The sequence below is a fragment of the Acipenser ruthenus genome, chromosome 19 (assembly GCF_902713425.1).
Source record: "Acipenser ruthenus chromosome 19, fAciRut3.2 maternal haplotype, whole genome shotgun sequence".
Classification (NCBI taxonomy): Eukaryota; Metazoa; Chordata; class Actinopteri; order Acipenseriformes; family Acipenseridae; genus Acipenser; species Acipenser ruthenus.
In genome coordinates, this window is record NC_081207.1 from 178,977 (window position 1) to 191,354 (window position 12,378).

Genomic DNA, 12,378 nt, shown 5'->3' on the forward strand with positions numbered 1-12,378 from the left:
GGATGATAAAACACGTCGAACACAGGGAGTGCATTGCAGCTCAATACAACTAAAGAACTGCCGTGGACTGTGCATCTCAATCTCTCTGATCAGGTCTGAGATAGATGCAGACAGAGCAGGAGTGTGCTTGCACATTATTACCAGACACCCAAGGCTTTGGCTCCTATCAGTTAACCAGTGTATCTTCCTGCTTTCCTTGGCGTAGTTCCAGAAGTCAAGGAGATGAGCTTGATACAGGCTGTGGGTTCTTTATGTCCCGGAGTCTTGGACAAATGAACTGCATGTAATTCTCTTCAACATGGTTGGTTGTATTTCACAAACTGGTTTCTATTACTGATTTATAAATGCAGTGGTAAGAGATTTATTGGCCACTAGAGGGCATTGATTGAGGCTGTAGTTGCAGGATTTTCTTTGAAATCCACAATCATTTTAATGGGAAAGAAATTCTAAATGAACAATTTTCACTGCTATATTTAATTGAACGTATTTGGACAACGTGATGAGTTTTATTTTGTAAAGGAAGGTGTGACAGTATCGCAGTAATGTGTCAGTCTCGCTTCACTGACCTCTTTCTAATCAGAGCAAACCTGTTATTATAATGATGGATGTAATTATGAGTTCAGGTGCATCGCAGAGTGCTCACAGCTTGGCTTAATACAATCTCCATGCAGATTTAATAAAACCAAGCCCCACTAAACATACTGAAGTCTCTTTTACTGACACTTTCTATGTTTCTTCTTTAAGGTGGGGATCACCTGCAGGAGTCAGAGTGCATCCTGCTCAGCTAGAAGCTTCATTAAACAAGCCTGCTCCAGGGAATGAAGAAGTCAGTGTGTGTCCTGCACAGCTAGAAGCTTCATCCAGCACCTTTCTATAATGCGCTGTTGTTTCAATTTAGATCCTTCTTGACCTGACCTCTTATCTAATGTCCTTTTATAACCATAGGGCTGATTCTGAAAAGACTCCAACAAGCTGAATTTCTGAAGACATGTCATTTTTATAACTTAACACTAGGGGGAGGTGCATTCGTGATTTCGGCCCCCTCTGTAACGGAGTATTTTCAGAAGCAGACACAGTTGTTGGATTTTTATTTCCACTGGAATAGTTAGTAAACCTTGTAAATATTGAACTAAGTAGAAACCATAGTGAAGAATTACAGAGAACACCACTAAAATAATATTTAAACGGGTAAGAAATGACACATTATATATATATATATATATATATATATATATATATATATATATATATATATATATATATATATATATATATATTCCTTAATTGAAGCCACTATACTGAATTCTTGCACATCCCATCTCTGTCGCTTCGTGTTTCAAAGCCAAACTGCCACATTACTGTGCATGTCTGCATAGCGCTGGCTCAGGCAGCGTGGTAAACAGCAGGAAGCACATTTCTACATCAAGGCTCAGAGCATTCACCCAGAAGACTCTGCTCTAACTCACTTAGAAAAGTAACCATAAGGGAGAGGGATTGGCTGTCTAGTTGCCTTGGTAACAAGGATCAAGGTGTGAAGCACACAGCATGAGGCTTTATTGGTGTTCTGTGTTTCTGTTTTCATGCGTAGAGACAGCTTGAAACCACAGATCATTCAGACAGAGCTCTTGTGAAAGTGCAAAAGTGCAATTTTGACTTGTGTTCACGTTTCATTATCTGCAATACCATTTATTAGCATCTTATTATATTGTGGATTACTTTATTGCTTTAAAGAAAAAAATTGGTTCAAAAAATAAATAATAGAAACTGTGCAAACTAAAAATACCTATCAATTATGAATATCTTAATGAAAAATAATAATACAATAAACTATTGTACCTCACTGTTTTTAGAAACAGAAGAAGAGGAGTATTTTTTCTTGAAACTTTTTTTTACAATACGATTTGGAATCTATTAAAATCTGTCATCGTAGTTATTAAAGAAAAAAGAAACATAGGCACCTATTTTAATATCTGAATAGCACCATCATAAAACTTAGAACGTCTAGTTACATAACAGTGTGGAAATCAAGTGATTCTGTGGAAGGATGGCCCGTGCAATGCTGTCAGCACAGCCTCTTGGTAGAATCACAAACAGTTTGCTGATGTTCACACTGGGATGTAAGGGTGCAAATACTGTGCAATCTGTTCAAATTCGTTTCTATATTCAGTGCAAACATTTTTCAAATGGATAGCAAACAGAGTGCTGGACTGCATTATATTTGGAATACATAATGCATTCTGTCATTTACCAATAGGGTTACAAAATACACTGAAATTCACTTCAGCGTTTCCCCCAGTGTTAAACGTCACTTCAATTCTATACAGATCAGGAGCAGCAGCGCATGTGCCTTTCCCCTCTGGAAGCCTGGCTCTCTGCAGGAGCAGGGCTGTGAGCAGAATCAAAAGGCTTGGAAATGGAGACAGTGGAGGCAATAACCTGGAAATGCCAGCTTCATTTAACTTCCATTTCAGGCTAACAAGGGGGTTGCTGTCTGCTGGGCTGCTCTCGGCTTTGGTTGATCGCTGAATAATAATTCTAATGATGTTAGCAGCCCATTATCTTATCGGCAGAGTCTACAGGCTTCTCAGGGTTTGATGGATGTTGGTGTTTTCCTGTCACTCTCTGAGAGAGAGAGAGAGAGAGAGAGAGAGAGAGAGAGACAGAGACGGAGAAAGGCTTGAAATCTCCAGTGCAGACAGAGCCTCTGCATGACTAATCTTCTTCTCAGAATACATTCAAGTGTTCTCTTTGTCAGGTTTCCCAGTCCTGATCCTCCGGACCCACTGTGTCTCCTGGTTTTCATTCCAGCCGAGTTCTCAGTTGCTTTACTGAACCCTTAATTCAACTAATCATGTGTTTAATTAGACCTTTTTAATTGTTCTCAGCCCCTAGAAAGTTACTGATTTCAAGTTACTTCTAAAATTGTAGAGTTAACTTGAAATCTCCACCTAAGCTGAAAACAATTAAAAGGGTCTAATTAAGCTAATGAATAGTTAAATTAAGGGTTCAATTATGTAATTGAGAACTCGGTTGGAATGAAGAAAAGAGCATGGAGTTGGGTAGGATCTGGATACTAAGCGGCCGCAAGCATTATAATGTGATGTAAGAATTTTGCCTGCAGAAAAGGATAAGCCAATACATATCATTTCCTAAGGTTACTCGCATAACTGATGTTGGCTGTGGCTTTTCCAAACAACTCCATTTCATGCTGAGTGACCTCAGCCGTAAGGACTCTCAGCTCCTTCTCAGAAAACTTTTCTTTTTTTCCTGTGCGCCAAGAGGACTTTGCTGGCCTTCCTCTGACATATATATATATATGTATGCATGTTGAGTAATATGCATTGCTCTTAAGCTTACACAGGCCACAGTGCATCACCCCCATCGTGTAGTATCCGGGTCCTGCTGAGAGAATTGATGTCTGTGCAAGTCTCTTGATGAAGCTCAGAAGCAGAGGGACGCCCCTGTTCTGCTTGCACATCAGTCTGCTCAGGCAGGGATTTTATTTCTGCTGTTCGTTTCAGTTTATGGAAATGCACAGCGTGAGTCCCGACAGACTAGATTGGATATTGTTTTAGTATAGAGCATCTCCAGGGTTATTTATTCTGATAGTACTGTGGTCTTGTTTCAGTATAGAGCATCTCCAGGGTTATTTATTCTCATAGTGCTGTTTTGGCAGCCTGCTCTACCTGTGTTTTCAAGCAGTTTTCTACCCCTGTGAATTGTTTTGATGCCTCCATTTGCGGGCCCCATACATCGCAATGCAATTCATAAGCAGACAGGAGACCCCAATGGGCCTCCCTAACATGTCTCTCACTGATTTGATGTGTGTGTTTTTTGAAACGCTGTGTTTTGATAAGAGGAAAGCTGTGTTGTGTGAGGAATGATGCCTGCAGTGTGGTTATGGAAGTGAGGTGCCTTCCAGTTGCTCAATCCCCAGGGTGGAAGCAGATGCCTCTTCTGTAGTACTGTAATCATCTTACAAGAGTAAAAATAGACAAATACAAAACGCTGACATCGCTAAGTGATAACCCTCAAATGTTCCTCAGGACACCTAGAGAGTTTAGAGGAGGCTTCGTGATGATTTATTCTTTTAATCACTTTTGTGAGGGGAGACGGTGGAGCAGGAGAGCAGAGCAGCACTTTTTGACACACTGCCTTGCTGGGGACCAGTTTTTCATTTCTACATTTTACAACAGAGAAGAATTGACCATCACAGGGAGTGTGTGTGTGTGTGTGTGTGTGTGTGTGTGTGTGTGTGTGTGTGTGTATGTGTGATGTGTGTGTGTGTGTGTGATGTGTGTATGTGTGATGTGTGTGTGATGTGTGTGTGTATGTGTGATGTGTGTGTGTGTGTGTGTGATGTGTGATGTGTGTGTGTGTGATGTGTGTGTTTGTGGTGTGTGATGTGTTTGGCTATGTGTATTGGGATATGTGTAGCTGACCTATAAGGTTAACATGTTTTGATGCTGCTATTTTGTCTCAAATAAAACAGAACCTAATCTGTAGCCATACAGATGTGCTGGAACACAGTGAGGGTTTCAGCGTTCCAGTAAGAATCTTGCAGACCTTCACACTCTAACCCACTGCTTGGATTTGAACTGGATTGAATTAGAGGTCCACGACTGGTCTGATAGATACAGGATAAGTATCAGCAATGTCTGTCCAGTTTATGTAAGGCATGGTGTATCATTGAACTTTCACACTTCGTAGAGTTTGTTCAGCTAATTATACATCATATACAACTGTGTCTCATATAGAGAAAAACGGCAGGGCTTTGTTAATGAAAGACATGCATGCTCTCTTTGCACTGGGGAACCGGTTTCCAGTTCTGAATCTGAGGTGTATCCGAGACCGTGTAAAATAGATAAAGCTGTTGCCATACAATAGCGTCCAGTTATTCATTTCTGACATTGAGGACACAGTGGCGGTGTCTTATTTCAAAAGCGCTATTCTCTTTCCTGAATGTTTTATCTTGCCTTCTTTTGCAAATGTCATAGCTGCGCTAGTCCTTTAAATTCAGCCAACGCAGATACTTTCATTTGCTTCAATCTATTTGTCAGTTACTTGCAGCTAAACCACTGCTCTTAGTCCTTCCTTTGAAGAACTTGTTAATCAATGTGCCGCACCAAGCAAACAGCATTCGAATACTGAGTGCAAGTAGAATTACATTGAAGCAACTGAAAATCAAAAGGACCCATGACTGAAGAGTGTGCTGAAACTTCAGTGTTTTAGAACTCAACGATGGAAGTTACATTTTTTTGTTGTGCAACATTATGTGCCATTTATCAAGCTTGGTTCTAACCCATCTAGCTCCTTGTGTTGACCTGTACCGCGTGGCACATGAAGAGACTCCACTGTCACTGTGCTGGCACTGCTAGCCCCTCGGACAGGCTAAGCAGTCTGGCCCATGCAGTTCTCTGTTCTTCAGTTTGAGAACAGATCTTTTCTCAGATATTAAATTATTTAGTCCTTGATGTGCAGATCTGGCGGAGTCAGTGTGTTAATTAAATGACTTCATCTCGCATGCTGTGTGAAAGTGTTGGGAGCATTACCATTGCAATGTGGAATTCTGTATAGTCACCTCTTCAGCGATCATTCCAGGAGCCGTACAGGACTCCCATTAAAAGACTGTTCTTGAAGAGTTTGTGAAATGATCTGTCTCCCAGTTCTATACTACAGGTTGCAAACCTGCACGCACACGTCATGTTATTCCATGCTTTCCCACTTTGCCTCACTCATTGGAAGTGCCTAATCCATACACTATGCAGACAGCTTCTTCACTTAGGATAAGTGCTAATAATGTTCCGTTAGCTTTCTTCCTTTAAAAGGCTGGTTATAAAAGTGCCTGGCTGTGCTTTTAAATCTTATTTATGGTAAATCCCAACGCTGTTCATCCATCAGAGCCCAGTTTAAAACATAAGGACGAGTTCTCCCTCGGGAGAGCTTTTGATTTGCATTCTGTCTAATAGTTTTTATTAGCCACAGTTGTCGTGCTTATTTTGCAATTCATTTAATGAAGTTTAGGTTGGTTTTGTCGTTTCTTCTTCAGTCCCAGTCATGCATCGCCTCGTCTCTGTGAATCACAGCAAATCTCATTCCGCAGTTCGTTCTTGTTCTTTTATTCCCTCGCCTCCAGATGAATTGTCAACAGCAGCCCCTTTATTGAGAGAGAGATCATTAAACATATAGGGGGGCGGTCCAGACACTGCTGGTATGGGCTATGATGGGGGGGGGGGGGGGGTCCAGACACTGCTGGTATGGGGCTGTGATGAGGGGGGGGCAGACACTGCTGGTATGGGGCTGTGATGAGGGGGGGGCAGACACTGCTGGTATGGGGCTGTGATGAGGGGGGGGGGCAGACACTGCTGGTATGGGGCTGTGATGAGGGGGGGGGGGTGATGAGGGGGAGTCTGCTTGGTATCTCATTGCTTGGGGGTAGTTTGTGGCCCACTATACCCCTGGGACCCCATTGTAAACTTGATGAGCAATTGTATCTATACAGAAGTACAAAAATAGAAGTTAGTAATATATTTAAGCCTTTATCTTAATATCATTAAATTACCAAATAGTTCTTTTTGAAACATGTGTCTAAGTGTATTACTAACACTGAGAGACAAAGGAGCCATTTATTTCTAAAGAATAGACATACTGGAGCATGCTTACCAATGCTGCATGGACCTAGTGGGTTGTGAGAGAACAGTGAATTCAAGCAGCATCCAGGCTGTGACTGGCAGGGCTCCGATAGCAAAGGGCCTGTCTGGTGATGTGGACTCTTCAGAAAACAGGGACGCAGAAAGACCTCAGGGTCTACTGTAACAAGATGTTTAGAGAAAGAAAAATAGCAAGAATGGATTTGGGTGCCGTGCCTTAGAGATACATTAAAACTTCTTGTATAATAAGCACAATTAAACTGGCTCAGCAGCTGCAGAAAAGTCCATCTTGGCAAACACAGATTCCCCAGAGACAAAGTGACAATGTTTATCACACCAGGCAAGGGATCAAACTGCTCATTTAAACACTCAGCTTGTCTGGTACGGCACCTTCTTTTCCAAGTCCATAATCACTTTCCACAGAACACAGGGATGAAATACGCTGTGGGATTTCAAAGCAATTTGCTTACTTCTTTGTATTCTGATTCAGCTGCACCTGTACTAAACAGAAAGCCATTGCTTTGGCTCTAAATCAAATCATAACCTTTGCTAAAAGAAAGGGACTCCGGTGAATTAGTTCTAGTCTGGAAAAATCTGAACACAGGAGATAAAAATGAATTTGTCTCTCCTCTGTGCTGATCCACACTGCCTCTTGTAAAGTAACAAAGCCAGCTTGGCTGTGTAATTAAGTCCACAATGAAGGGACAGCTGTTGGCACACCTGTGTTTGTGTGTTTTATTGTCTATTTACTGCCTGGAGAATGATGGTAGAAAATGAGGAATGTGATAAACAACCACATTCATTCTCTGAAGGCTTTAGTAATTAAACAATAAAAAAATTAAGGATGCTAACACGATACTCACTTCTAGAATGATTTGTACATGCTGCTTGTCAAGCAGAGAGATCCTTCATTTACTGTGGCTTATCATTCTTCATGAGCAGTGAGATCCTTCATTTACTGAGGCTTATCATTCTTCATGAGCAGTGAGATCTTTCATTTACTGAGGCTTATCATTCTTCATGAGCAGTGAGATCTTTCATTTACTGTGGCTTATCATTCTTCATGAGCAGTGAGATCCTTCATTTACCGAGGCTTATCATTCTTCATGAGCAGTGAGGTCCTTCATTTACTGTGGCTTATCATTCTTCATGAGCAGTGTATGACACTCACCCTTGATGGAATTAGGAGGAGGTCATGCAGAAACATTGTTGATTTTTTCATGGACTTGGATTGCTTTGTTCAGCCAGTTATGACCGACAGCCTTTTTTGAACTGCCATAGGCCTACTGGACAATTCCAGTCATAAATGCATGACTGTGGTGATTTGGCTACCATCACCGCTGACTGCTTTATAAATCCTATTCATACAGTGCCGGTGTGCAAGTCCTCTCACCACTGAGCCTCTGCTCTGGGCTGAGATGGCAGACCAAGCCCTGAGGGTTTACACAACCTTCGTAAAGCTTGAACTGTTTTCAACTGCAAAATATCAAAATACAGAGCTTTAAAAATGAGGCCATAATATCACCCTGCCTGTACCCTTACACATCTCATAACATCACCCTGCCTGTACCCTTACACATCTCATAACATCACCCTGCCTGTACCCTTACACATCTCATAATATCACCCTGCCTGTACCCTTACACATCTCATAACATCACCCTGCCTGTACCCTTACACATCTCATAACATCACCCTGCCTGTACCCTTACACATCTCATAATATCACCCTGCCTGTACCCTTACACATCTCATAATATCACCCTGCCTGTACCCTTACACATCTCATAATATCACCCTGCCTGTACCCTTACACATCTCATAATATCACCCTGCCTGTACCCTTACACATCTCATAACATCACCCTGCCTGTACCCTTACACATCTCATAATATCACCCTGCCTGTACCCTTACACATCTCATAATATCACCCTGCCTGTACCGTTACACATCTCATAATATCACCCTGCCTGTACCCTTACACGCCTCATAATATCACCCTGCCTGTACCCTTACACATCTCATAATATCACCCTGCCTGTACCCTTACACGCCTCATAATATCACCCTGCCTGTACCGTTACACATCTCATAATATCTGCTGTCTCCAAGGTCCAGCCCAGGCTTGAAAGAAGAGGTACAGCTGTTCTGCATTCCTGCCTCCTGGAAGCCTTCGCCTGCTGATTTTCACCAGGGTCTAATTAACAGAGCTGTTGATTTATGTAAGGATTTTAAATTACCCCGGTGCTCTTACTGAATCTCGGGTAGATAATCACAAAATGGTTGATTGTGTTCTGGTAGCTTTCGTTTATAATGGATCTGTTTTACCGTTCTAGTTAAACAAACGTTTTTATTGATTTTTTAGTTGATTCTGTGGAGAGCAACTCGACAGTTCCTACAGATGGCCAGCAGGTGGCTCCCCCTACACCCGCACAGTTACAGCAGTCTTAGTAAGAGAGCTGTCCGTGGTGCTGAACCTGTGTTACGCGAGTCAGATGACTTAACCCCGACTTCACCGAGAGGTACAGCAGCAACACAGTTCCAGACCTGTCACAAATATTTACTATACCAATTCTTTCTTTCTTTCTTTCTTTCTTTCTTTCTTTCTTTCTTTCTTTCTTTCTTTCTATTAAAATGTTACACTTTTTGTAGGACTTTGACTGCAGTGGTAATAATTGAGTAGAGAGCATTACAGGGGGTAGCCGTATTAGTGGTGTATTTAAAGGAATAGCTTGAACAACGCGGGTAGATGGGGCTGTACCTATATTTAAATACGAGCATCCCCATCTCACTTACGCTTTCTCTCTCTCTCTCTCTCTCTCTCTCTCTCTCTCTCTCTCTCTCTCTCTCTCTCTCTCTCTCTCTCTCGCTCGCTCGCTCGCTCTCTCTCTCTCTCTCGCTTTCATTCGCGTGCGCGGGAGAAGGATCGTTTATAGTGCAGTAAGAGCGGAACCAGCACGGGACCGGAGCTCCGGAGGAATAAGGAAGGTCTAGTTTGTGTGCAGGGGTATCGCTGTTGCAGTTGCTGTTGGGTTGATTGGACAGCAGCACACCAGCGTGCGGTTAAGAGCCGCTTTCAGGAGTACCTCACCTGTGGTGGATGTTTTTCTTCTGCTGCACTAGACTAGCGGGGTAGATTGGGTACTCCCCCACCGGTACGGGTAATATTAGAAGAAAAACTAAACTAAACATTGTGGCTAAACATTTAGCTCGTTTTTGAGGACTGTATTATATTATCAAACCAAGAAGCACTGACCTCTGCAAATGATTGACACGACAGCGCTGATCTGCCCCGCAGACAGAAGGCTTGAAGGTGTATAATACCTGCCGTGCATCCTGTCGGTCTGTCTGTCTTTACCTCGGAACATGGTTGCAGTTCCACACATAGACGGTAAAATAATGTTCCGAAGATGCCTGGTCACGTTCAAACCTTTTCGGTAAGCACGCTCTTCCATTTCTTCAACTATTCTGATAAATGTGGAAATGTGAGGGTGTCATGTTTTGAGAGACATGCATATTTGCGGGACTGTTGCTTGTTAGTAATACATACTGTACCGTCCCGTAAGGTAAGGCATTGAAGAATAACAAAATACATCAAGAGTACAATGTTAAAACATTTACTGGAGGTAATGAATAAATCATTGTCTAAATGTAATGACTTTAATTGCCATTGCATGCACAAAACCAAAGAGTAGGCATGTTTCCAGATTATTATTATTATTATTATTATTATTATTATTATTATTATTATTATTATTATTATTATTATTATTAATTTCTTAGCAGACGCCCTTATCCAGGGCGATTTACAGTCGTAATAGTACGTTTTTAAAAGTATTACTAATTACTAAAATAGTGAGTTTTCAGTTTGTTACCTTTCTTCTTCGTTAGTAAAGACCTGGCTATTATATTAACAAGAGGAGTGGCACTTCGTAGACTTGGTGATACTGGCACAGAACATCACAATTAGACTCATCATTGTGTAGGGCATGTGCCCAATCGCCAGAGAAAACTCCACAGCATCCAGAACACCTTGCTGTTCAACTGTACATTTGTGTTATTGCTTTTCTTGATGATGTTAATGTTACTGCTACTACTGAATAACTAAATGCTTTGTGCACAGTGTGGATAGGACAATGCACACCTGGGTATACGTACATAAGTCTGCTGTGTAATCTGTCTAATCCATACTGTAATGTCACAATGTGTTTGGAGTTTTGCTGAGAGCACCAGTTAAATTCTACATTTCTCTTAACCGTGTGTCTTCAGTTTCTCTGCTCAGTTCCTTTCAGGAGTCTCACTTAATGAGTGCTGAGGGTTTTTTTCACCCACACAGAACAAAGCAGGTTCATGAGAGAAGTCTTCCCAGCCTTAGTGGTGACATCCCGATGCTCCCAGAACTCTGAGATCAGTAGTGTCTATCAGCACTTTAGGAAGCCAATTACACTGCCATTAAATTAAACACCTATAAGGTACCTAGTTATAAAATGGTTTGAGCTTTCAAATAACCCTGTATTGACCTGTTACTGCACTGTGGGTCTCTGAAAACACCCTGGTCATCACCATAGCTCTTGTTATCAGTGCAGTCAGCTAGTCTCTTTGCCCAGCTCACTCAATAATATTTCACACATCTCACTGACAGCCAGGTTATTTCAGGGTCTAATGAGAGGTTCTGAATTAGCAGCAATGGGGCCTCACTGAAGTGTTTGGGATATAAGGCATTTAGCCCTAAGTTAACAGCTTTTTCTAAACAGAAACCAATGTGCATGTTAAAAAGCTTCAAAAGCTTCAAATGAATTCAATTAAAGGAGATCTATCTATCTATCTATCTATCTATCTATCTATATATATAGACCGCTATCTATCTAGAGTAAGTTTAAAACACAGGCTTTTAGAATCGGATCCCTTCCTTTTGAAAGTGAAATTGAGAATAAATTGTAAGGACTGCAGTGAGGAAGTTCTGCACCATCATCATCTCTGCAAGCAATCTCTCTGCACAGCAATGGGCAGCCTGTTTACTTTACTGATTTATTTTAATGGAAAGTTTAAACTATATTAATACCTAATACACTGTGCTTTTTATTGTGTTTTTTAGTTAATTACACAAGACTTGGGCAGGAATGCAACATTCTTTTTTTTTCCTTTCAACGTTGCTTAATTGTGATGGATCATATCAGCATTGCTGTTTCCTGAGCAGCTGTTCTCTGATGCTTTTTGTTGAGTTAAATAGGAGTTGTATTCCCAACTTTATGTTCAATCCAGGCCTTCTAATTAATAATATACAACACTCCCAACAGTATGATACATAGGTATTGAAATGTAATGAGGCTCCCTGGTAAGAGTGTGGCATGTCTCCAGGGTAGAGGAGCGAGGATGGAGTGGGCGCTGTGAATCTCACTGAATCCAGCATTACTGTGTGTGTCACTCTCTTTAGGAAATAATGTAAGAATTATTGAAGTGTATTTTTTCATAGAATGACATTGTAGCAATCCACCGTGAGCTTTCTGACAGGAGCACATACACAGAACAAAGCACTGTTGGGACTAACAAATGATCAGCATGAGATGTAGAAAAAAAAGCAATAGTTTATATCTAGACACACTTACCCTTGACACATGGGGCAAATTGCAAATATTAGTTGATGGCAAGCTGTGAATAAAGAAAGGAATGTTTTGTCTGAGGTAGCAATAAATAACCCTGCAGACGTCAGCCTTCACAGGACAAAT

General features: G+C 41.3%; 1 protein-coding gene across 1 annotated transcript in view; it reads left to right on the forward strand.

Annotated features, from left to right (window-relative positions):
• The first annotated feature begins 9,561 nt into the window (after nt 1-9,561).
• The window catches only part of LOC117424748 (alpha-1,6-mannosylglycoprotein 6-beta-N-acetylglucosaminyltransferase B-like), a 50,330-nt gene continuing 47,513 nt past the window's right edge, over nt 9,562-12,378 (forward strand). The window contains exon 1 of the mRNA XM_058992224.1: nt 9,562-10,089. Coding sequence (XP_058848207.1) covers nt 10,019-10,089 — 71 coding nt within the window. The 5' untranslated portion in view covers nt 9,562-10,018. The remainder of the gene's footprint in view (nt 10,090-12,378) is intronic.